This window comes from Camarhynchus parvulus, chromosome 1, assembly GCF_901933205.1.
Source record: "Camarhynchus parvulus chromosome 1, STF_HiC, whole genome shotgun sequence".
Classification (NCBI taxonomy): Eukaryota; Metazoa; Chordata; class Aves; order Passeriformes; family Thraupidae; genus Camarhynchus; species Camarhynchus parvulus.
Window position 1 is genome coordinate 87,017,404 of NC_044571.1, and position 25,926 is coordinate 87,043,329.

At 44.8% G+C, this 25,926-nt stretch overlaps 1 protein-coding gene across 1 annotated transcript; it reads right to left on the minus strand.

Moving 5' to 3' along the window:
* Window positions 1-1,967: 1,967 nt before the first annotated feature.
* Window positions 1,968-16,414, minus strand: NRIP2 (nuclear receptor interacting protein 2). Its single transcript, XM_030954513.1, has 6 exons — window positions 15,963-16,414; window positions 11,166-11,342; window positions 6,677-6,759; window positions 6,132-6,259; window positions 4,226-4,278; window positions 1,968-3,407 (listed from the first exon to the last, which is right to left on the minus strand). Exons 1-6 carry the CDS (start codon window positions 16,191-16,193, stop codon window positions 3,315-3,317), a joined length of 765 nt encoding a protein of 254 aa, XP_030810373.1. The 5' UTR covers window positions 16,194-16,414; the 3' UTR covers window positions 1,968-3,314.
* Window positions 16,415-25,926: the final 9,512 nt, after the last annotated feature.

The following is a 25,926-nucleotide window of genomic DNA, read 5'->3' on the forward strand; positions in this document are numbered from 1 at the left end:
CAGGGTAAAAGGCAAGTGTTAAAAGGATTTTCTAAAAAGGAAAGAATTCCATTTGAAGAAAATTTGTCACTTACCAGTGTGAGAAGAAGGAAAGGAGTATGCAAAGAAGGAGTCACTAAGCAGAGAAGAGAGGAATCGATTGGACTGGAGATTTTCACCTACTGTAGCACATCAATTCAAAGATGAGCCTGAACTGTTAGTGGTTTAGGATATGAGGCATATGATCCACAGAAAGGCTTCAGAAAGGCTGCAGGATGTTCTGGATGTGAGCAAAAGCAGTTATTCCAAGACAGACATTAGGAACAGCACCTGGTGAGTTCCAGTAGCAGCTAGTGTGCAGTATCTGCAGGGCTGCAAGTGACAGGCAGTAGTCAAAACAGAATTGTCAACTCAAAGTTGTGGCAGTTTTCTGTAGGATCCCATCCAACACTCCTTTTAAATCATTGGAAAGATTCCTGTTGGCTTCAGTCTGAAGGCTCCTGCTCACCTACACCCTGCCCTAGCCAGGACCCAGCTGCAAAACTGACACCAGGCACTGCTCTCATGAGAAAGTGGCCAGCACTTAGAGCTGTTGGTGGCCCTCCCCTTCCCATGCACTTGTGGGCACCAGCAAAGCCCAGCAAAAGCTGTCACACTCTGGAAGGCAGCAGAGACCTGCCTGGGCATCAGCAAAACCCAACAAAAGCCCTGAGACACTCTGAAAGGCAGCAGGGCCCCTTGCAGGGCAAAGCAAAACTCAGCAAAAGCCCCAGGGTGCTTTGGAGGGAAGCAGGGCCCTTTGTGGGAAGACAAAAGCCATCAGATAGGGTTAGGTGGTTGTGGTTAGGTGTAGGGATATGTTTAGAGTTGGGGTTAGGTTTTGTTACATGGTTTGGGGTTTAGAGTTAGGGTTAGGTTTAGGCTTTGGAGTTTAGATTTAGGAGTTGGGATTAGCTTCATGGTTAGCATTAGGGTTGGGGATTATGGTTAGGTTTTGGGATTTAGGATTTGGGATTTGGGATTTAGGTTAGGTTTTAGGATTTATAGTTAAGGTATGATTTGTTTTCTGTCTTGAGTTTAAAGTCAGGTGGTAAATGTATGGTTACAGTGTTAAATTTAGAGGGTTATGTTTAATGTTTTGTTTTATAGTTAGGAGGTGGAGATTTGATTTAGGTGTTGAAATTAGCGTTCATTTTTAGAGTTTGTTTTAGGGGTTAAATTTAGGATTAGGATTTAATGCCTTACATCTTAGATTTAGCATCATTGTTAGGGTTTATTGTTTGGGTTAGGGCTAAAGTCAGCTTTTGGGTTGTGATTTAGAGGGATGGAGCATAGAAATTGATAAGATTTGTAATGGACATGGTATCTGTATGTATAGACTATTTGCCCTTGTTCTACATGCTGTTTTTAGAGGGCAGTGAGAGTTGGAAACTGGGTGAGTTGATGCAAATAGCAACAGGTGTTTTGCCTATCACAAGCAAGATTTTGTCAGCAGAATTGGCCCAGGCACCACATAGACTGCAGCTAGAATACAAGATGGTTTAGTAAAAGTGTGAACTGTCTAGACCCCTTGATAAGGATTTGAGAAGCCAGTCAGGCATGCAAGTGATACAAATCCAGGAGGAATTAGTGCTGCTTTGGAAGACAGGCTCATGGAGCAGGCATGCTTTCCTGACTAAATGAGAGAACCACTGGTGTCACTCGAGAGATTCATGGAAAGCAGTTCATGCAGCCAGAAATAGTCAGATGCACAAGTAGAAGAGTGGCAGAGATGTCAAGGAATGTATCAGAAGCTGCAAGATATGATGACTAACAGTAAAAGTCTGCTGCTCCTTGTGGGAGCAGCAGATGCCAGTCACGCCAACCATCACTGGTAAGAGAATCCCAAATCATATCGGCCAGGCTTTACTCTGATGTCCTTAGCATGTGTTAAACTAGTAGAGAAAAGAACTAACAAAAAAAAAGCAAAAATGCATGCAGACGGTTTTTGAGAAGCACAACAGGGACAATGACCAGTTCGATAAAAAAGGAAGAGAGTCAGCAGTGTTTAATCCAGGAAAATAGGCCAAATGGGGTTGTCATTGCCTTTTAAGTGTGGATAAAGGTATATTTTGCAGTTGGGATAGTGAATCAGTAGCCATGTGGCATGGAACAAGCCCTGATCTGGTGCATTTTTCCTAGAGCTAGTTAAGAATAGATAATGTATTTTTAATATAGCTATGCTTTAGTATGGAAATTAAGAAGGAATTAAAGAAATCAAATAAACCCAATTGTTAAGTGACTTAATAATCACCTTTAACATTCCAGATGAGTTCACAGCTCTCTAACTGGAGCTGATGCTACAAATTCTCATTTGGTGCAAGAGAAGCAAAGTTAATGGGCTGTGTGGTGCCAGGAGTCAAGGCTGATGATGTGTCTATGTTTAATCACTGGATTTCAAGTTGGAAGAAAGGAGCTGACAGAGCAGAAGACTTGGTGCTGTAATTCATCACAGCATTTAAACTGAGTGTCAGGATCTCTGATGAAGCAGCAGAGGGAACAGGGATGCAGCTCTAGCAGCTGGAGTGCAGAGAGGAGTGGCCTGGCCAAAAGAACAGGGTGTGCAAGTCTGGTTACAGAGTGTACACCAAGAGATGGTAAGCATTGCCATTCATATAATATAGCTTAGTGCCCAGAGATGCAGTGGCAAAGCCTGAGCCCCTGTCAGTGCTTTAGGCATCTGCACTCAACATTTCTGCGAAGCTTTCTTAGAACTGAGAACTCTAAAACTGTTTTTGCCACAGTTTTCCCAAGAAAATACTTCTGTTATGCTCTGAGCCAGCAAAAAGCAGCAAAATCCAGCTTCCCAGAGTACAGACAAAGGGAACAGAGCCCTTCTGACAAAAAACAGGACTGGTGTACGCTGGCATTGAGGCAATGAGAAGGGAAACATTTGTGGTAATCTTTGGAGGTCTTTGAAGAAAACGCTGTTCTCCTGTCAACAGAACAACTGGAGATTGTTCACAGAGACTGTCTTGTGAACAGAGTGTGTTGTAAAGTCATTAAAGGGGTAGCATAAATTTATTACAGAACCAGAAATTGGAGTGACTAGGGCCAAATAGCAGAACAAGAACAAAATGCCCACTCGGCACATCAGGACAAGCAAGAGGGTCCACTGAAAGGAGGGATATCTCAAGTTGAGGCACTCCCAGTGACAGCTTCCAGCACCCACTTGCCTTTTTCTCACTCCCCATTGAATGCCTCAGCCTAGAACTCAGCAAGGTTAGGGGCATGGGAGCCTCACCCTCATATCTCTCTCATGGCAGCAAGTCTCCAGACATGGGGAATGCAGCCAGTCACTGACCAGGCTCTTCAGAGGCATGTAGAAAAGGCAGCTCCTCACTCAGTGCTTTAAATCTCAGGACTCCTTCCTCCAAGTCGATGCAACACTAAAGAAGGAGAGAGACAGTTATTTTCTGGACAGTTATTTCAGATAGCAAATCTCATGATGTCTATGACTGGGGAGAACCTATAACACCTCTCTGGGTTTGTAGAGACCTTACAGTTTTCCTTCTCTGTCCCACATGCTGCCTCCTTGCTCCAGCTCCCTGTAGTGGGGTTCATCTCCAAACCCTTCACAGGGCCATTTTCCTCCCTTCTTCCTATAACCCTCTCTGAGTTGATGTCCTCACATCCCTCAGCCATTCAACCCATTGTTTTCCCTGTTTTATAAGCCTGGCGTGTGGCCACGAATGTGTGACAGGCAGGAGGCAGCTTGCTGCAGCCATATCCTGAGCCACCCAGGAGCCAGGCTCAGCAGAGCACTGACCCTGAGCCAAGCTGACAAAAGGACTCCTTCCACTCATGGCCAGTGAGTGTTAGACACTGAATGTGATCACACAGCTGCACTTGGCTTAAAGCAAGGACACAGCTTGTTCTCATCTGCCTTCCAAGGGCAGCACAGGTCTAATTCGTGTCTTTTCTTGTCTCCTCTTCAGTTTCCTCTTGCTGCTTGCACGTTGTATGGTCAGGAATACAGAAAATGGGAGATGTGATAGTATCCTACTGAGTGTTTTCTTTCTTAAAACCTTTAAGAAGGGCTGGGAAGGAGTCAGTGACTCAGGGCATACTGCACCCAGTCAGGCAGCTGTGTGACAAGCATTGCCCTGAGAGACCTGGACATTAAGTAATTTTGATGCTTAAAACAACCAGATCTTGGAGAGCTTCCTGAGAGGAGCCTTGCAATAAGCAAGGAGTTGTTCCTTACCTTAAGAGACAACAGAGTCTGGAGGCCAATGCAAAACTCCAGCATTTCATCATCTGAGAAGAGAGAAGAGGCTGATCAGGCTTTAGGTTATGTAATACTGCCTCATTAAGGAAAGTGTCTCTCCTGTAAAAGGATATGAAATACAAGAACGTCTGATTCATGAATTTTTATGAATCAATATAAAGCAGATTAACAAGGAAAAGGATGAGTTAAAGCACCAACATTAACAAGCAGGTGGTAGCAGTGACAATAATAAATCTCTCTCTTCTGTCACTCACTGATGAGCCTTTAAAGGAGGTATTTAGGCACAGTCCTGAAGATGGTCAAAATGAACTTTGCAGCTGATATGAGAAGGAAACTATGATTATCATGACTACTGTGAGATAAATTTGAGGGGGTGTGTGTTATTGTTTGAAACTTAATATGAGATACCAGAAGAGGCTTGTGAGATCCCATGAAACTTACTGTAGGCTGTGTAAGGGAAGGACAAAAGGCAGAAGGCAAGCAGCATGGTGAATCAGGGGAGAACAAGCATGGGAAAATGGAGAGGAGAGGGGATAAGGGTCCCATGCAAGCAGGCTCTTGGTTCAGTTTTCTGACCAAAGCCTGCACCTAATGGCTGCATTCTAACCAATCTTATTAAATAATTTTATTAAGGTTTTTTTTTCCATATAACTTGTCTGTCCTACTTGTAACTGCTGCAAGTCTTCAGTGTCAGCAAACATAGAAGATGCCAGGGGTTAAAGTGGTAGCTAAGGGGAATTCCCACGTCCTGGAGTCTGCAGTAATCAGCAGCCACTTGTAATTTCATTAGCACTTCACGTCTCCTGGAGGCCTGCTTGCCCTGTAACCAGTGGCTGTAATTTATAATTTATTTCTAACCACATAAGTGAGAGCACAGAGAGATGTAAGACACAGGTGTGGCAATTCTGCTCCTTCCAGGCAGCCATTTCCATGTTCCAACAAAATGGGTAGTAGGTAGTAGCTATGGGGTAAATTCACCTGTTATGGTGCTAGTACAGATTCCCCATGAAGGGCAAGAACAAGCAGAGTGGAAACCAGGAAAGAAGAGCAAGCTGGAGTGTGTAAGAGGAGGAAGGTCTTTCTAGATAACTTAGGAATGTGGGAAGAATGTACATGAAAAGAGGGAGCAAGGGAAGACTTGGAAGATGAACAGGATTCACTGAAGATGGGGAAACATATTAAAGCAAGAAGGTAAAGCTGGAAGACTAATAGGGAGAAAGACCGGGGGGAAGAAGACAATCATGTTGTTTTCAGCATAGGCACAGCTTGATGTAAATGCAAACATGCAGCCTTTCTGCTGTTTCTGGGCCTGTCTCAGTGCCCCCTGGCCTGACCTTGTCTCCTATGGCTCCTTCCTTCACAGGGTCCTGCTGCAGGACACTGAAGGAGACTGAGCACTCTGGGGCTTCCAGGTTCTTTCAGGGTGCTCCTGCAGCAGAGGCAGAGGAGCACACAGAGAAGCACTCTAGGAAATAAGCTGTACCCTCTGTTACTTTCTGTGATGACTTCCAGACAGCCAGAGATACAAGTGCCCATTCCACAGGAGAATATAAGGCACAAGAGGATTAATCAAGCCATCTGCAGAATTTTATGAAAGGTCCATTTTAGAATCTAAATGAGAATTCTTTACATCCTTAGTTAAGACTGAATAAGGACCTTATTTCTCCCCACTGTCTTCTGTCTTCTCTGTACTCTTCCTATGCCCTTTGCCTTTGGTTACATTGAGGGTGTTCACTTGTATGGTGATGCTGGCCTGCAGTGGAGGTGGCCAAATCACCAACCTTCCGCCATGTCATGCTTTTTCCAAAGGTCCTTTAAATGCCCTTGGCAGGACAAGAGGGACACAGGAGAAACAAGGGAGAGGAGGGACGGGCACTCTCACCTACAACCAGTGCTGAACACAGCACTGTCTCCTGGCCAAATTGCAATTCCAAATGTTCTACTCGGCCAACAACGCTGGGGATGGGAGGAGAGAGGTCTCCACAGTCCATGGCAGACGCTTCTTCCAGCCTGTGGGACACAAGACGTGTTATTGCCTCAAGGAGAGGAAGAGGGGGAAAACCAGGACTTCTCACTGATGGCAGTTCTTCTGTGTCTCACTGGGAACAGGCCCACAAGAGGGGGAATCTCTTTCATAGCGTATGCCTGGAGGCAGATTCAACCAGCAAAACCTCAGCACCAGCCACCAGCTGGGCAGCTTTGCTTTGCAGCACATGCAGGCAGAATTGCACAGCTCTGCCTCAGAGCCTGGGGTCTGCACACACCTTTGCCAGTGCTCTAATGCCTTTCTCTGTAGCCCACCCTCTGCATGTTCTCCTCAACAGCCGTGCCAGTCATTATCCCTGGGGATGGGAATCCAGAGTGCCTGGGCTCTTGCCACGGTTTTTCCTTTAGCCATCCTTCCTTTTATAGTGTGCAAAGACTTACCCCAGCTGGTTGAAACACCTCTTGGAGATGAGGTTTGGTAGACATCCAGTGTTAACCATTGCTTTCAATACCTGATCTTGGCACTAGAAAAAACAGAACAGATAATTACTGTAGGCTCAAAATTGCCATATTCACTCCTCTGACAGCGTGACTTGGATTTTCTGAGCAACACAGCCAAGTTGTGGTGTTTTAGGCAGTAGTGAGAAGGCAAGAGTTTCATCCAAGACAATGGTGGTTTCCCCAGTGCTCTGCAAATCGCTCTCAAACACTTCTTTTTGAATTTGTCTTCCTTCATTTGTATTTGATTACCCAGACACTTATCTTAGTGTGACTTTAACTTAACAGTGTTCCAGTCAAGAGATGCACAGTTAGAGAATTTGTTCATAAAACCAACATAGACTTTGTTAGCAGAGCAGTAATGCAAAAGTTTCAAAAGGAATACAAGTATGTGCTAGTTTTTCTGGGTTTCTTTGTGTTGCAGGGACCAATGTCCCAGAGCTAAACGTTTGTTTTCAGTAGAAAAGCTGCCAGAGGGAGAAGTCTGAAGGAGAAGCAGGAGCACCCAGGACAAACGCACCTGAAATGAGCTTGAATTTAAGGCAGTTCCCAAGATAACTGGCAAATCCATGTGACTCCTGGATCCAAGACACAACCTAATCAAGAGATGACTGTTTTGTGTAGGGCTTACATCATACTCCTGTATAGCTCTTTAAGTTTGTAAGACATGATATTACAATAGTCACAGCTGGTGTCATTTGGCAAAGGGGCATGCACCCTGCCCTGCACCCACGTAACCTGTGCGTGATTTTACTGGAATAGTTCCCAGTGCTTAGCTCATTTAATTTCTTTACCCCTTTGAACATGAAGGGGAAAAGAAGATAAGGTTGCCATCTGTTTTCTGTCCCCTCTGCAGAGAGGTCCTTAATGACAGGCCTGAGGTGATGAAGTAACAGCAGGTCACATTTATTTTAGGGGGTCTGAAAACATAGGGTCATCCAGAACATCAATAAGAATTAGGTTGAGGAACAAAAAAGGAGGAACAGGACTTAGTAAAAGAACAGGAAAAGATGGAGTAACTGTCATCTACAAAATATATCTTTACCTATGGTGCCTGATCATACCTATTCTTGATGGCCTACTTCTTCAAGGCTCTGTCTTACACCACTGCCCAAAAAAACCACCAAAAAAATCCCACCCACAAAATTTTCCTTTAGGGGGCTCATTGTATTCCTACTATAATTTTTGGTTTTCCTGTGATTCGTTCTCTTCCATCCACTATGGCACTCTGTGACATGAACCACTCAGAAGCAGCAACAAACCTGCCACTTCTTCTCTACTCTTATGCTCAGTCCCAACAAGTTTAAATGCTTGAACACCTTAATCAGACCAGCATGGCTATGAGGGACTCTGGGCAGCACCAGCAGGGTCAAGGAAAATGTCTCAATTTCCTGGTTTCTTATCTAAGCCTGTGTATGACTATTAATCATCACCGAGAGCTGCATCCAGTATTTCCAAGATTTCATTTTCCAAAATGTGCTATCTCTGAGTAGTTATAAAGAGGAAGAAGAAAACAACTCCTGTGAGAAATACTGGAATGCTGCCAACAGAAAATACTAACAGGGTCCGTTTCATCCCAAACCATTCTGTGAATCTATGGCAAAATCTCCCTTCTGATTTTAGAGCTCTGCAATGTCTGTGCTGCCTGGTCCTCCCTGACTCATCAGCCCTGCCTGAAAAGACAGACGAAGCAGAGAGGCAAGATAATTTACTGAGTGCAGGTGCATGCCAAACATCTGCTTCCACGTCCTCTCTACTCAGAAACAAGACCTGGAGCATGGATAGCAATTGCTGAGGAATCACTTGGGAGCAGCAGACTTGAGATGCATGAGCTGCTGCTGTTATAATAAGCCTAAGCTGTATCACTAGGCAGATTACTGAGTTTTGTTTCAGAGCAGGCTGGGAAATCTGCAAGTTAGAGACTTGACAGGATATAACAGGACAGTGATGATTCTGTAGAAAACAACATTTAATTTCACTGAGTGTAAACATCTCTTCACCACTAACCATTTCCCTAGAGAACTCACCAGGAGTCCTTGGTCCAGTGTACCAAAAGTACAATGCAGGCAGCTCATAAGCACTGCAAGGCTTCTTGGACTAGAAGGACTTTTCATCACTTTACCCACTCTCATCTCTACTCCAGAATTTTCAGTCAGTTATTACCAGTCACATTTATTTTTTATCTAAATGTCAGTTATGGGAATTTCCAAGAAAGAGGGGAAGGGGAATCAGTAAGGATCACTATAATGAGCTGTGTTTCCTGGAATTATGTCAGTTCTAAAGTCAAGAAGCTGCTTTAGCAAACAAAAGGCTGATCAATCCCGGGTTGCTTTGGCATAGAGGAAAACTGGCCTTCTACAGCTGTGAAGTTTTTCAGCATCTATTTCCAAGTCAACAAGAGACAAGCCCCACCATAAAAAATAACAGCTTGATTTTATGTTGCAGAGGCCAGTCATGACTAGTTTTCCAAAGTATTTTTCAAAAACTGTCACAAAAAGGGGCAATTCTGCTGAAGTACCATCTGGGCAACCCACCTAAGCAAATAGGAAGGTGAGTGACTGCAGTACAACTATTACAGACTAGGTCTGTCTGTGATCTCTAGGACTTAGAAGGCCTTAGACATAGGGCAACTAAAGCCTGTTAGAGTGAAAACACTTACTGCCTGAATCTCCATGTACCACTGAAGTCTACACATATTTGGGTTTATTCCCTAGTCAAATTCAGTTACAAGTCAGGTGATGCATTTGTTACCACTTTGAGATTTTCAGCATACTTTCCGTGTGTAAATGATAGATTATCTTTTCTCAGGAGTCAGGAGAAAAAAAAGACTTCTCTGGGGCTGTGCTCCATTTCTAATAAAAACTGCACTATAATCAAGCAGATCTCCAAAAGGTACCAGCTCACCTCTCTGGTTCAAATGAACTGGCAGCCTGAATCCTATTTCCTGCCACAGCTCTGTTACTGACAGCAGAGGCTTTTTGAAGTTCACAAATGTAAACATCAAAAGCAGCAAGACAAAAAGAAGGGGAGGAGAGCTTCCTTTCCTTCACTGTAAGATCAAGTGTGACAAACAGTGACTGGCTCCTAAGAAGGGCAGAAAAAGAGAGAAATGCCTATGCAGAATTCAGGGAGCATTACATGCAATGTTAGGTCTATTTCCTTGCTTGTGATGCTCATTAACTTTCCTCTGTGAGGGAAAATAAAATGTGGGTGACAGCTGGGGTTCAGTGCATTAGAAACACAAAAGGGAATGCCAGGTGGACTGTAACACTGACTTAGCTACTGCCCCTGGGATACAACACCTGTACATGCCTGTCCTGGTTCAGTGTGCATGCCTGACAAAAACCCCACCCTTTATCACTAAATTTCCTCCTGCAGAACAATAAGGAGAGGCTATTAAAGAAAAAGAAACACCTTTATTTGCTCAAAACCAGGCTCCAAGTAATTGAAGAAATTATCCTGAGAGCCATTCATCCTACTTGTCTGTCCCCAGGTGTGGTTATGTTAACCCAGCTATATTAAAGTCTAAAATGCAGGGTAAGCAATGCCTGATTGCAGCAGTGAAGGCTGCAAAACAAACCAGACAGTGGCTTTGCTTGATACTGAGATATCTGATCTAAGCCTTTCAGAAACTTGCTACCAGGCTGTGTTCCTGTTATAATTTATTGTGCTAAATGAATTTTCAAAGGTATATATGTTTTTCTTGGAAGTGTAGCCTTTACACTCAGATATGGGAGACGTTCTTTAGGACAGGTAACTGAACTAAAACCAGCTTTAAAATGGGTTTTGTACAACAGGTCTGTATCTTGGTGAGTCTCATATCTGCATGTTACTGTGCAGCTCTAACCATCCAGCCCTCTTCCATGGGCCACAGTTTTTGGATGTGCTTTCTCTAACTGCAGGGGCCAGGGAGTAGCGTGCTCTGTGGTATAGGAGGATATAAGAAGAAAAGGAAGCTAAAAATACTGCTTCCATCAAGAGATGCAACTGTGCTAATTTGGAGCGCAGTTAGCCACTTTCTGAGGAGCTCCTTTGACACCTGAGAGAATCAGACTAGACTGGAATTAGTTAAATGTAAATCAACTAGAGGCACCTGTCTTCAAGAGATAAGGAGACATTCCTTGCTTCTACATGCAGTTCTGAAATACCTCATATTATGGGAAAGCTGGCCTTCAAAGGAAGGAGATGTGATTATGGTAATTTATGTTCAAATATGGGCAGCTAGAAGAAGGCATGTAGCAGAAAGGCTTTCCTCTGGCTTTTGGAAAACCCGCATCCAGATTCTAGGAGAGGCCATGCATGAAATCTCTTCTTTTTGGCTGCAGCTGGCTTTGCAATTTATAACTCAGCATGGCTCTTGGGAGGAGGGCAGCTGGAACTCAGTGCTGCTGATTTCACAGTGAATGGCAAATGCTCAGTGTTGTTGCCTTACCTGGCACTGTATTAGCAGGGGTGAAGTCTCTTTTCTCCTGTCCTCTCCCTTTTCCATCTTTTCATCCTGGTCCTTTGCCAGCGGAGATTGAACCCGTGCAGACAGAGCCCTGGCCTCGCCCCGCAGCTTGTTCAGGTTGCCTTCCAAGAGGCGCCGCTGGACCACACTATGAGGCTGCTGTCTCCATCACAAAGAAAGAGAAATCCCAGCTAAGTATGGAGCTAAGGACAAGGATATTTGCTAGCCCAGGGATGCAGGTTGGAAATCCTTAACCCAAATAGACGTCCTGATGAAAGACATGCTTATCCAAAAAAACTTTCTTTAAATCTCAAGATTTTTTTTTGGTAGCTGATAATTTGGTGTTAAAGTGTTGGGATGTCTGTGACAGGCAGGTCTCTGGGATGCAATTATTGAAGGAGAAGAATATGCCTGATGCATGCTCTCCCCACACATGTCTGTTCCTTCAGCTAAACATGCACTGGAGAGTCTAATTTCTAATTAGAAATTTTGAATTAGTGCACTGCACAATCCTAATTTCAAATTAGTGCACTGCCTGCTGGGTGTGTGCTGACATCCCACCAGGCACATTCACACCTTCCAATGTGGGAGGGCACGAGGAACACAGCATGTGTGTGGTGCACATGTGGGCAAGAAGGCAGGACTGCAGATATTTTAGGTGTACCAGCAATTATTTGTAGTGAAGCAGGAAGCTCCCCGAGGAGGAAACTAAAACAAGCTTCTAATGTTGCTTGGAGTCTGTCTTGGCTCCCCACCATCAGATGCTCTAGTTTTGCCCAGTATTGATCCATCCAGTCCCTGCACAGCTACTGAATCAACAATGGGCAACACCAATGGAACAGGTGCCTGTTGGAGGTAGCTTTTTCCTTTATCCATGTACTCAGCCCCATGGCCCTTCTGCAGGAGTGCAACTGCTCTGGGCTGGCCATGGCATTCCCAGTAACAGCAGCCTGTTTGAAGAAAGGCAAACAATCTAAAGGGGTTAATGTGCTGCAGCTTAAATTGTTGTTTTCATCTCTCTGAAGAAAAAATTAAGTCATCTCCCAGTTGGTGCAGCAGTTTGATGCAGGATCTTGTCAATGAGCAGGCAAAACACCTGAACTAGACCAGACCTGCCAATGAGCTGGGCTGCATTAACCCCACAGGTTCCTTGTGTTTCAGACTAGCCTCATGCATCGCCAGAGAGCTGAGGCCAGACAAGTGTGCAAGCTGCAATTTGAAGCACCCTGATTTGTCAGATTTGCCCAGTGGTCGATGCAGGATGGCTGCCACTGGCTCTTTGGTCACACTCAGCATTGCCCTTTGCAAGATGCCAAGCTCCTCTTGCCTCTGCCTCCCTGCCACACAAGGGGTGAGAGTCAGATCATTTACTTGCTGCATGAGAAACACTGCAGCAGTTGAAAAAATGGGGCAAAAATATCCCTCTGTTCCTGGTCTTTTCCCAGCCTACTGTGCCAGCCCACAGCACAGCTGGCCCTTGTGCTTAGCTCCCTAAATACTCTGAGCACAGTGCCAGTTTGGCTGCCAGCTAACATCTGGGCCATGGGAAAAGGGCAGGGAACAAACAGCAGGTCCCCAAATTCCCATCCTCCCTCCTGCCTCTCACAATCTGGCATGCAAAGGACCTTTCCCCCTTCCTGCAACCTTTCCCACAGAATGAGCAAGCTCTTTGCAGCTGCCACCTCTGCCCCCTTCTTGTCACTCAGGCTGGGAAGAGGCCAAGTGCTGGTGGGGATTAGCTGAGCTTTGGGATTTTGGAGGCATCTGATTCAAGAGCAGACTCCCAGAGCCCTGCCTATCTTCTCTCTCACCAGTGAAGTGGAGAAATGGAGAGAGCATTGTAGCTCTTGGACTGGTCAGAAACAATTAGATTTAGGATGGTAAGGGAGGATGTTGTGAGTGTTGTGGCCAGGAGCTGGAAAGGATGCCCTCTCAGGGCACTTAGAGGGATCAAAGATTCCCAGTGCAACTTAGGGAAGGTTCAGGTTCTCCAGTGTGAAACCTCCAGGCCTTGCTATGATTAGTGACATTGTGTGAGCTGGGGATCTTGATTTTTGGGAGGTGAGAAGCCAGATCTTCAGACCTTCTTGGTATTTCCAGAATATTTTAGCTCATGTAGCTACTTTTTTTTTCTTTTTTTTTTCCATTTTAAAAAACCCCAAAACTGCTCATGCTTTTTGTTGCAAAGGTGGAAACATGAGATCTCCACGGAAATATGTAATTACTCATTATTGGAGGCATGGTGGGCCCATCAAAATGCAGGCACTTCTGGATGCATTGCATAAGCTGAGTGCACACGCGGAATACACAGAAAAGAGTGGCAAAAAGTAACAGCTTGTGACTGTAAAAGAAAGTAGGTATTTTATTTTAAATTACATGAGGCCTTGCTCTAGTTTTAGGACATGGAGCTGCCACAGCTGGAGTCTCTGGCACTGTCAATAGAGACTTGTTTTGGGGAATTAATTAAACTTTCCTCCCAGTGTCAGTGCTGTAGGAGTCAGGAGTGTTTTACTCTATCCAAATCAAACTCTCCAGCACATGCTACTGCTGCTTCATTTTCAGTATATTCCTTTTTTGTATTCCTGTCCTCCAGGAGGGAGCCAGATCAATTTAGGAAAAAGAGATGGGGTTTTCATAGTGCTGGAGAAATGTCTAGAAAAATAAGCCAAAAGCATATTTGGGACTCTGATTTGCAATGCCCAAAACATCACAGCAATATCACGGTGTCCTACTGAGTTGCAGGAACCTCTGAATCCCACTTAGAAATCTAAGATCTGGTTCTTCTTTTGCTCCAAGTTAAAGCAGAAGAGGAGGTACCACATTGACCCCAGGTATGGCACTGTGTGTGTGAACTTGGCACAGTGGCCACACTTTGTTTTGTGCCCTCTAACACCAGAGCAAAATGTCCATGTCAGAAAAACACATCATGCTTTATTCACTGCTCCTTAGGTCCATGGTAAAAATGTTTCAGCTCTTCTGGTATGGACCAAACATGAAGTTGCAGTGGGTTGCAGTGACTGAACTGAATTGTCAGCATACAGCGAGTTCTCCTGCCTGGAATGGTTATTTCCAGCAGGAGAGCTCCTTGTGGCAAGTGATTTAGACAAGAATTGTCTTGCTCAAGGAACCCCTTAGGGCTTCAGGATGCTAGTTGTCACTTTGAGGCATGGTGTGACAGGAGTCAATCCCAAAGTAAAGCTGACAGATGTGTTTCTACCTGTCTTTGTGGCTGGGGTCAGCAAACCCGCACCAGAAGTCTCAGAAGTGGCTCATCCCCATACCCTGCCCAGGGATGGCCCAGGGGCACACCTGGCTGTGCTCCAGAGGGGATGTTGGAGCTGCAGCACTGCAGGCCCCAAGGGCCAGCACTGGCTCTCTGGGCTCCAGCGTGGCCAGAGCTCCTTCCCCACGGGGAGGAGAGTCCCTGCTCCTCGCTAGGACAGCACTGATGTGACATGGCTCTCGCCCTCCAGCTGTGACTGCGTGCAGGGCCAGAGGGACAGTCCACACCGTCCCTGCTGACAGCCATGAGTGCGGCTGCAGAGCAGGAGCGACAGCTCAGGGGCACTTGGAGGAGCCAGCCAGTCCCTGCCATGCCAGGTACTCTCAGCAGCTGCTGAGGGAGCTGAGGGAGCTGCAGGGAGGGTGGTGGGAGCAGCAGGATGTGCCAGCACGGGAATGTGGCACTGACCCCTCGTCTGCAAGCCGCTGCACCCCGAGGTTTCAGCAGGGAGGATCAGCTCCCGTCAGTGCCAGGTCCCACACGTGTGTGGCCCTGTGCCACTGCGTGCCCCGGGAGCTGGGAAATGACTGGAGGCACACACACAAGAGCATCTGTGGTGCTGCTGCCATTGTCTGAGGATACAGAGGGGAGCACAGACTGCAGGCAGGGACAAGATCATTTATGACACCCACTGCCACAGATGGAACAAGTGATTGTGCCCCCATCACAACCAGACGTGAGCCCTCTTTTGGGAAAATGGTTTAGACCTCCACATCCTTGAGCAGTTTAACTCTACAGTGAAGTAGAGCAAAACTGCCAGAGCAAGGAGAGTATGTGTGCAGTTGAGCCAGTAATAGATCCTGTGGGAATCTGCTTCCAGCCTCGGGGAAACCCTTCCAGACCACAGACTGCCAAGGCTGCTGGAACAGACCTCCCTCCCTGATGCTCCCTGATCCACGTCACCACAAGGAGATGCCCACAGGCCTTGCTCCGGTGCCTCCTCCCCAAAGGAGTCATCCAGAGTGCCAGGTGCTGCATCTGCCTGCCTGCCTGGTTTGCAGTCCTGCCCTTTGCTTGCCCCTCCATAAATCCAGAGAGTGGAGGAAAAGAGAAAAATGCAAAAAGGTGACAAGGTCAAACATAAGTCTCTCAGAATTTCATTAATTGTACTTCCCTCCCTTCTGAGTCCAGGAAGCATTCTGCTTTTGAGCTGGATCATGCAGGGATACATGGGGTCTTTCAGAGATGTCCCACATGGAAATGTGTCACATGAACATACAGAGGTATTGGGTGAATGGAAATTTGGATTCTGGAGAGTCCTTCCAGTCTATGCCTGCTTGAGGTGTTTGGTTCCTATGGGGAGGCACAAGAAGATGGATGCAAGCAAATGAGTGATTAATTCTTTCCCCTCACCCTGACCTGCTTCTAGATGATCCTGAAGGGAAGTTTCATTTTTGCTGAACCTATGATCCTTTCACAAAGCCTGACAGCAGCTCCCAACTGGAATGAAGGCTATCAGGAGAACCCCCTCCCAAACGGCATCCCACTGGACTCACCAGATCCTTGGAGGTGCCAAGCCTTGTCAAGCCATCCAGGGGCAGCAGATCAGCAGAGTCCTTGTGCACAAACTGGGTGGCCTGTTTGAGGCGCCTCTTCTGTTGCAGAATGGCTTTGTTCCTCAGCTCCATCTCACACTCCTGTCGCTCCAGGTCGGGAGCACCCTCGCTCTGCTTCTCTTCCTGGTCTCCTTGCCCCAGTGGCAGGGGGCAGCTCTTCCTTGAGCTCATGGTGAAGGTTCAGACAGAACAGGTCCTTCTTGGTGTGCTGGGGTGTTCCTTGAACTCGTCTCCTGGTGTTTGCCCTCTGGAAGCTGACTCAGTCTCTGATCTCCTTTCCCTTTCTCTTCCTCACGTCTCTCCTTCTCTTCCTTTCTCTGCCTTTCCTCCTGCTCTCTTAGTTATAACTCACCCATCTCTGAAGTCTCTCGGTGCCTGTTTCTCCCTCTGTCCTCTCCACTCCTCCGTGTCCCTGTGCTCCCGCCTCTTCCCCTCCCTCACTTCTGCCCTGACTGCAGCTTTGCCTCCTCCAGTCCGTGGGTCCGTGTCGTAATAGAAAAAGCCCCGCGTCAGAAACCGCTTTCCATAAATCACGGCAGAGCCGGCAGGATGCTCGGGCTGGAAAAATCCAGCAGCAGAAGGATGGCCCCGCTGGATGCTGGGGGCTGGACTTACCTCGGCGGGCTGCGCGCACGCACCGCGCGTGTCCGTGTCCGTGTCCGTGTCCGTGTGTGTGCCCGCCTGTCCCCGGCTCCTGGGGACACGCTACAGCAGCCGGCGGCAGCCTGCACGCTCCACTGCCTCTGCCAGGGGGATTTGATGCTCCTCCGTGTGTCTGTAAATCCTGGCAGCAGCTCGGGTCAGCCTGGAAGATGATGCAGTGCCTTGGTAAATGGGAGAGTATCCTCCTCAAGGCTCCTGGCAGGCATGCCCAGTCTCACTTCTGCAGAGAGTGTCGTGCCTTTGCAATCGGCTGCGCTGAAGGACTGTTCTGTGTAGCTTGAATGAAATGCTGAAGGTCTGCTTTCTTCTTCCAGCCAAGGCAGGGTCTGTATTGTGCCCGACTCTGTCCCCATTTCCACCCCACTCTATCGAGAGCAATTCCCTCTGATGTTGCAGGAGCCTACAATCACTGGCTTGTTGATACCAGCAGACTTGGCTCCCTGTTTATACCAAAAGAGCCCTGACACTGCTGCAGTGTGGGATGTCTGGACCACAGCAGACAACCCTTCTTTCAGGGGAGACAGGACATGGTAGAGCTCCCTCTTTCAACTTTCTGTCTCCATATTGTCCTGCTTGAAACTATGAATTTTAACTTGAACTGATGCTGTCTCATTTTGATCCCCTTTCTCTGGTTAATGCGCTGCCCTGCTAAGGACCAGGTCTGATATCAGGTGTAGGGGAGGAACCAAAACTTTACTCAGCTGTGAAGCTAAGGACAGCACTACATTTCCAGGAAAGCCAGCAAGGGGTGAAACAGCTTTCATGCACATCACAGAAGGAATAGCAGCAACTGACTACAAAGCTTACAGCAAAAAGACACTTTCTGTTGCTCCTTTTGTTTGTTTTCTATCTTAGTAGTATGTAACGTTCCAGTATTACTGGTACCAATTATTTCTGTGTTCTAGACTGTGTATAAAAAAGTGAGTATTAAATATTAAGAAGCAAATCCAATACAAGGTATTATGGTTTCCACCAAATCACAGCACTAGATTTTTCAGGAGTAGGAGTGGAAATACATTCTAACTGCTTTATACTCCAGGGCCAAACTTCAATACCATAATGCAGGCAGAGTCTCAACAACAGCTCAGAGGTGTTTTGAGCTGTCCTTATCTATCTGTGAGTCAAATTAAGAAGAGAATTTAAGTAATGGACATTTCCAGGGAACCTGTGTTCCCACAGTCTTGTTTTCTTGCCCGTGGGTTGCTCTGATTCCTGATTTACACACACTTTTGACCTCCTGTGGCCCCCCTGAGCATTCTCTGAGTCTTGCCATCAGGCCCTTTAACCATCTATGTAGACCAGTACAGAATCATGCATCTCTACTCTCACACAGGGCCAGGAGGTGCTTCCCCTCCCGCTGACTGTGAATACCTCAGCCACAACAAGACCACTGATGGTAGCAACGACACTGCCAATTTTCTTAAAGCCTCAGAATGGATCCTAAGACTGTAAAGTGCTGCATCTTAGGAGCACATCACCTACAGTCCCTGCCTTGAAGTCTCTGGGTGGAGTTACACAATTTCTGGTGAGATCACCTCCCACCCTGGATGTGTATGTGGGAATGAAGAGGAGGGAGCTCTCCTAGTTCCCAGTCCCAGCACCTCCTTGCAGCTAGCCATCCTTTATTAGTTTATTTTGCACAGCATTTTGGTAAAGCCTGATTAAAATTGGTTTGCCTTGCAGCTGGGCTGGAGCCATTGCTTGAGCAGTTCTTCTTTTGGGTCTCACCAGTTAGTCCTGGTCTCTAACTCATCAAGTATTTCTCTCTTTGTGCCTCAAAGGGGAGGAATCTTCAAGTCTTGTTTAAAGCTTTCTCTCTTCCTTCATCACTTCTGCTTCTACATTTAGGTCACTTAACTCTTTATATGCTGTGATGTGTTAGTTCCTAGATGTGGCAAAAAATCCCAGCATTTTTATGGGGGTGAAATCAGCTAAGGTACTACATTCTCCCATCAGAGGCATGATAGGTTCTGGGTCACTGTTTGTTTTCTATTCAGCTATTACTTTTTCCATCCTGTTCTTCTTAAACAGAGCCCATTTACTAAGTAGGTTAGGTGATTTCTGGCTTTGTGTTTTTTAATTTTTTTTTTTCAGAATGGACACTTCTATAGGTTTTATAATGAGGAATCAGACCACAGTGCAGTAAATTTAAGGGGAATTTGCAGCAGTTATACGTTTCCCAGTCATCTTTTGCAGGCCCTGAAAAATAATGTATGACTCACCAGTAACCTGTATTAGAAAAATAAAACTGATTTTGATGCAAATATTCATACACAATCCCATACACACCAATGAACTATTTTCTGATGCAGTCACATCAAATAATCATAACCCATTATAGCTTGATATTCTGCACCCTTCATACAGAAATCTTTACAGGGTGTGTAAGTGCTATTTAGACAATAGAAGAAACACTCTGCCTCCACAGAATATAAAAGTCCTTCTCCCTGCTCCAGCTGCCAGCTTGGCCTTCCAGCTCAGGCAGTTACAGGGCAGTGGGAGCTCTGGCGCAAACTGATCCAGGTTCTAAGCACTTTATCTGCGTTCATGGGTGTTGGTCCCTGGACCTGATCACCTCCATGCCTGAGAAGCCCTGAGGAAATCAGAAGTAGTGCCCATACTTCTAAGGAAAGGCACTGAAGAGCAGCATTTCCCAGAAGCCAGTTTCCCCAGCCAAGAAGCAAGAGAGGATCAATATATTCCAGTCAGCTACTCATCTGTTGGAAGAAATTCATTAATAGTACCTGGAGTAGTAAAGGGGAGTTGAAGGAAGCAACTGGCAGATTAAAGAATGTGAGACAAAGGTTTTACTTTCCTCTGCCAGGAGCATTAGAGAGTATCCCAGCTGTTTCAGAAGCTGCTCAGTTGAGGGCTTTCACTGGTTTGGCTTTAAATTTCATGGGCTGATGTTCTTCTGCCCCAGATTTTCCTTATATCTCACTTCTGGGAAGCTTTACCTAGCCTAATAACTCCTCTTTAAAATATGCTCCTGCTACTTTTACAACTTCTAATGGTTGCTTCTCTTTCTTAGAGATTTCTTTTCAACTTTGAACGTATCTCTTTCAACAGTTTGGAAATTATTATTTTGTCCCCCTGAGATTTGACACAGTGCAGGTGGGAGGGTGGATTGTAGATTGAGAACTTCATATTTCTGTTGTGACAATCTGGGTGCTTACAGAGCTCAGCAGTAGCTCCCACATAATGTAACCAGCACAGAGGTTGTTTTTACAGTACGCCAGTTTCCAGGGCACCATCTCAGTAGTAGTGTAAGCTTCAAGTGGGTGTGAAAGTGACCCTGGGTATAGCAACTGTGTCAAAGCCAGGAGATTCCTTGTGGTGGATACTGCAGGGTAACAATGAGGCAACTTTCTGCTCATTCTCCTGCATTCTCACAGCCTGTGCAGTCTGTGGATGCACAGATGGTGCAGAGGAGGAATGAGAGGACAAACCTTACTCAGGCAAACCATGCATGCTTCTCTCTCCCTTCCATCTCTGAAAAAGATTCTTTGAAAAAGAAAAGGCTCCTCTGCTTTGAATTCCCTCCAGTTTGTCTATTTGTATAATAAAATACCTTTGTATTCTTGAAATAATAAGTAAAAGATTGCAGTATTTATATCTGTGAGTATGTCTGGCAAGTTTCCTTGAGATAAATGTCATCTCAGATGTACATAATGTTTAGCTCAGCTGCTGGACAGCAAAGTGTGTCCTGCCAGCAAGGTCAGTAAGAAAGTAGAGTAGTTTGCTTAGTTAGGTAATTTAGGGTCAAGTCTCTGTAATTATCTGCCCTATGGGATAGATTTATAGTTGCCCTGTGGCAAACTTGGAATAGTGTTGTCTAATATGAAATTCTTCTGCTGTATAACTATTTCTTGATCATTATAAATATAATTATGAATATAATATCATTGTAAATATAATTATTTGTGTCCTCTCTGTATTGATTTTCTTGTTTGGGCTATTTGTGTTTAAAAAGGGCCTTTTCTGTTTGGTTGGAATTATTATTGCCACAGAACTGACAGCTGATTGTGCAGCAGGCAATACAAAATTTCCCCTTCCGTTACACAGCTACACAAATCACATGGAAAGACTTTGCCTTTGCTTTCAGGAGGGGAAAGAATCTCCACCAGTGTGCATCTCCACATAGCAATGACAACTGTCTTACTCATGCTGGAGCTTCTCTGTGGTCAGTATGAGGCTTAAAGTAGAGAATAATTCCTGGTAGGAATTTGCTTACCCATAAAAGTGTGCAAGAGCCAGAGATGAAGGATAGTTATTCATTTGAGGTCAATAGCACAGAAATGTGTAGTCTCAAAGATGTCTCTCCTCTGTGTGTCTCTCTGTAGTTGTTTCATTTTGCTGTCCCTCCACTTCCCACCTGTATGGACAACAATATTTCCATTATCCACTTAGCTTGAGGCTAAGAATGCACTTGACACTAACACAGGCAATTTTTTCCAAGTCTCTACATAATGCCATAGAAATAATAATGAAAACTTTACTCCATTAAGGCTCCTTTCAGAGAATGTCCCTAGAGCTGAATACTTGAGCAGTAAAAGCCAGCACAGTTAGAGTTGCCTGGTAAAGCTTAATTTGGTATGCATATGTGTGGGCTTATTACTAAAACCACCTACAGAGTCTTGGCAAGGTGCTTTGAGTGGCTGTTTATGGGCTTCTATTATAACTTTTTTTCCATGTGAAACAGCAAGAAGAAAGAAAAAAGACAATCACCTATTCACTTTTTGCCTGTGCTCAGCTAACCATAGAATCAGAGCAGATCTCATCTTGCTAAAAATGAAGCCCAGATATAGTCCTTGGAAGGCAAGAATCCCTCTGATGGCTGGTTTTGCCTCCAGTGTCATTTCCTTTGGGGACAGGTTTTACTTTCAGAGTCCCCCTTCAGATACTGTGGAAAACCTCCCTGTCAGCGGTTGCCAGGTGTACTGTGATGTTTCCTGTTTTATTTGTTTGTAAACAGCTTCTTTTGCACCTTAAAGCAGAGATCAATCAAGTTCTTCATCAGTCAGCAGCACAACTTGCTGAAATTAACTTAACCAGTGGGGGAGTCAGCCACTCCAAAGGGTGTTGCAGCCCACCTCCTGTTCTTCTTGTTCTCTTGAATCATTTAGAAATGCAATAATTCAAGCATCAGTATTCACAGAGTAAATCTTTAAAGTCATGCTCCCATTGTGGATGGCTTTTCAGGGACAATACCTCAGTCCTGCTCAGTGAATTGGCACACTTTCCACAGTGTATTCTCTCCTTGCTGCTACATGCAAGGAACTGGGCCCACCCCTTGTAAAAGAGTCAAACCCAAGACCAGAAATAAGTATTTCACATCTCTAATGCTTTTCTGTGGTAGCTGATCACTTTGCCCCAGTCTTAAACCTGAGGACTGTTGGATCCGGGGTCCTTATCCAACCTTTGACTCTTTATGCTCTCAAGCAACCTCAAGTTGTGCCAGTGGAGGTTTGAAACAAATATTAGGAAAAATTTCTTCATTGAAAGGTTTATCAAGCATTGGAAAAAGGCTTTTTGGGGAAGTGGCTGAGTCGCCACCCCTGGAGGTATTTGAAATGTGTAGATTGTGACACTTAGGGACATGGTTTAGTTGTGGGCTTGATGATCTTAAAGGTATTCTCCAACCTAGATGATTGCATGATTCTTTGTCTTCTGAACCCTGTCTCCATTTGACTCTTTGAGACATTTTCATCTGACCAAGATCTTTCTTTGTGTCACCCACTCCCTGCAGCCAGCAGAAGTCCCTTGGACACAAGAGAGCTCATGTTGCCGTGCTCAGCTGCTAGAAGTCACAAAGAATAAGTTCAGGAAGAAATCTCCACACACTCCAGCAAGTCTGTGCTGGGGCACACTCTGTACTGAATAAATCTCTTCTCAGATTTTAGTTGCCAGCTGACTCTGCTAAGGATGTGAAATAGATTTTTTAAAAGAATGTTTGTAACAGCCAAAAACTGGAAAATTTTCGCTCAGCTCATAAAAAGGGAAGCATCAAAGCCAAGAAGGACAACCTGACAAAAATCCTTACAAAGTGAGGAGGTGCTAGGTCTTTTCAAGAAAAGGTTTGCTACAAAAGTTTTTTTTAACCTGAGCAAAATATTCTTGTGCTCTAATTTATAGAAGCAATTGGGCTGCTTGAACTGCATTCCCTGTGTTTCCTGCCCCTTCTGTCCCCAGTGGAATAACTCTACCTGAGGCTGATATTCATTTTGGCTATTTTCTGCTCAGACAATTCAGGATTTTATGATGGAATCACCAGCACAGTAGTACTTGTAGTGCAGAAGCAGCTTTGTGTACACAATGCACATACAATGGCAGAGGGATGTGTTATCACCCCAGGGATTTGATGGATAACAATGCTGCTGTAACAATGTAATTTTATTTTTGATTTTAAGTGCTGGACTCCTTTGGTTTCCTAGCCTTTGGGCTGCATTTGTTATGTGCACCAGCTGTTTGTTACATTCTTGATGGTTAGGCCTTGGCATGATTTAAATGGCAACTGAGATTCTCTCATGGTCTCCTGACTTCAAGATTTTAATAAAACAGCAAATAAATAAAACTTGAGAATCAGCCATGGGAAAGAGCAAAACAGCTCTTATCACTGTGGCCTGCCAGTCCCTTGGGTATGCATAGCAGAGTGCAGACTGTCAGGCACTAATTAGCTACAGCGTGGCTCAGAAATGTGGAATCAGACCACTCTGTGTCACTGACATCATTACTTGCAAATACTTGGAAAACCATACTGATGCTGAAGGCATCTCCAGAAATCCTGCAAGTTCCAAGGGATGTGCTTTATGGTGTCAGTTCTGCTGCATTCCTGACCTTTCTTCCCCTCATGGAGGAGTTGGATTGATACTAAATATATCAAATTGTCCAAAACCTTAAGGCTACCATGAGAGCAGGCAAAACTGCTTCAAACAGAAGCTTTCCTAAAGTGAAGCTTGAAGTGGAAAATACATGTTGATAACTCAGGACAGATTAGACCAGCACACTCATATAAATACTCCTAAATCAAGTGTTTCAGGTATTTGCAATATAGATGCATTATCCACAATAGAAATTCCAGCTGAAACACAATTCCAGAATGAAAAATAGCTTTGTGCATAGACAAATGTGCAATCTCAGAATTCAGAGTGAAAAACCCCAAAACATGTAAGTAATCTAAACATGTTTCTTCATGAGAAAAGTAGAAAGTTGAGATGGAATGATCTGGCCTGTTGCATAATATTATCCAAAACTTTGTCTTTATTAAAATTTACAGAAAAATACATCAAATGTGAAAGAATATAACGCACCAAGAAAACATACCATACTGGTAGTGATAAACAGTGTTCTATAGAAAATATCAACAATATTAAGAGATTCTTTCTAAGTGCAGTGAAGATGAGTTTTTTTCCCATCCGTTAAACAGTCAGGGTTCTAATGAGCTAATCTCCTGTTTGCAACCACAGATGAGTACAGTAAACCTACCTTCTACCAATTACACAGCTAAATAGAGGCCCTGTTGGCAGCAACCTCCTTTACGTGCATGAGAAGGTAATAGAGACCAACAGCAGGCACTGGAGCATAAATCCATGTCTGACTGCAGCTCAATAATAATTTGTGCTGGCTCTTTTCCTTGACTTTATTAAATAACATCATTAGATGTTTCTGGTTTTAAATTTGGTGCATCAAAAAAAAAAAAAGCAGATGTGGATGATAAATAATTCTGATTATATATTTGTATGCAAACAGTTCATCAGTGTGCTCTATATAATGACTTCCCACAGATTTTGAGATGTGGAAGAGAATCTGCTTTGCATAATCTTTTGCCTGCAAACTGTAACTGGGTATTTATTATGCTTATTTTTCCAAGAAGTGTTGTAACTGAAACACAAGGACAAATGTGTCACTTGACCTGCATCGGCAGCTCAGATTCATGGTCTTGACATTCTGAAACTCTGCTTGTTTCAAAGCAAGAAGCCAGTCTGAGATGAGTAGTGAAGCCGGACATTTTCTTCTTAATCTCAGGCAGCTAATACTTTGTTATGCCCTGAATATCTTTTTATCCAGTTGTAGCTCACCTCTTCTGGAAAAAGGGGAGTGGGAAGAGAAGCTATTTCTGTTCAGGAACCAGCTCGCATTTTTCAAGCCTGTCGTTTTTCTCTCTGAGTCTATTGTGCATTTTAAAGAGGAAGTCAGGTGCTTTACTAAAAAAGAAATTTTCACCTTTGTTAAAAACTGGACAGCCTTCTGGGAGAAATGAAGGCCTGGCACCCTCATAAAAAGATTTCTGCAATGTAAAACAGGGTCTCTTTTCTTCCATGTGGGAAAGTGATCAAGTTTTTCCACTACCAGGCAAGCTGCCAAAGTAAAAGGGTGGCAATCGTCCTTGCTTACCTCATCTCAGTGGGCATCCAGTCCTTTGCAGCTGACAAAACATAATGGGAGGAACCCCACTCAACCAATGAATGGGAATTACCTTCTCCTTTGGGTCTGTCACACTCCAGGTATTGAGCAGTTGTCAGAGGAGCAGAGCATCCACAGCACTTGCTGTCTCCCTGTAGATTTGTGTGTCCCAGATACATTAAAATTTTAATCCTAAATTAATGTTTGCTTTTACAGGCTGGAAGGTGTTAAACAGCTTTGTCTGTTATCAGAATGCAAGGACAGTCCTGGGATGCTCCTACACGTTACCCAGAGAAGCCCTGGGAGTGCTGTGCAAAGGGTGTGAAGAGCTGTGCCTTCCTGCTCGTGGGCTGATGAGAAGACATGAAGTATGGCCGTGCTCTTACTGCAGGAGGGGGGACAGAAGCATCCCCTATCTGACAAGATCACACCACTATACTATAACCCTAATTCTGAGCCTGCAGAGGGACAGGTGGTAACTGCCTTTCCTTAAGGAAAGCATCCAGGCAGAATATCAGGCAAACATAAATGGAGAGAAATAGTCATATTTTGTGATTAAGTCCTCACCAACTGGTGCTTTGAACTACTTTGCCCAAAACACTGGGACATCTCTTCTGGGAGCAAGAGGCAGAATTGCTTATTGTATTTTTTTCTCTTGTTCCCTCCACCTTTTTTGATATCACTGGCCTTGAGAAGTGCTCTCACTGGAATACATAACAAGAAGAGAAACAAAACTTTGGCACTATTACATTCAAAATAAAATGTGAGGTGGCCATCAGAGCACCTCAGCTGACAGGGACAGCAGGGGAGCACCTGCCTGGAATTGACACCAAGGACA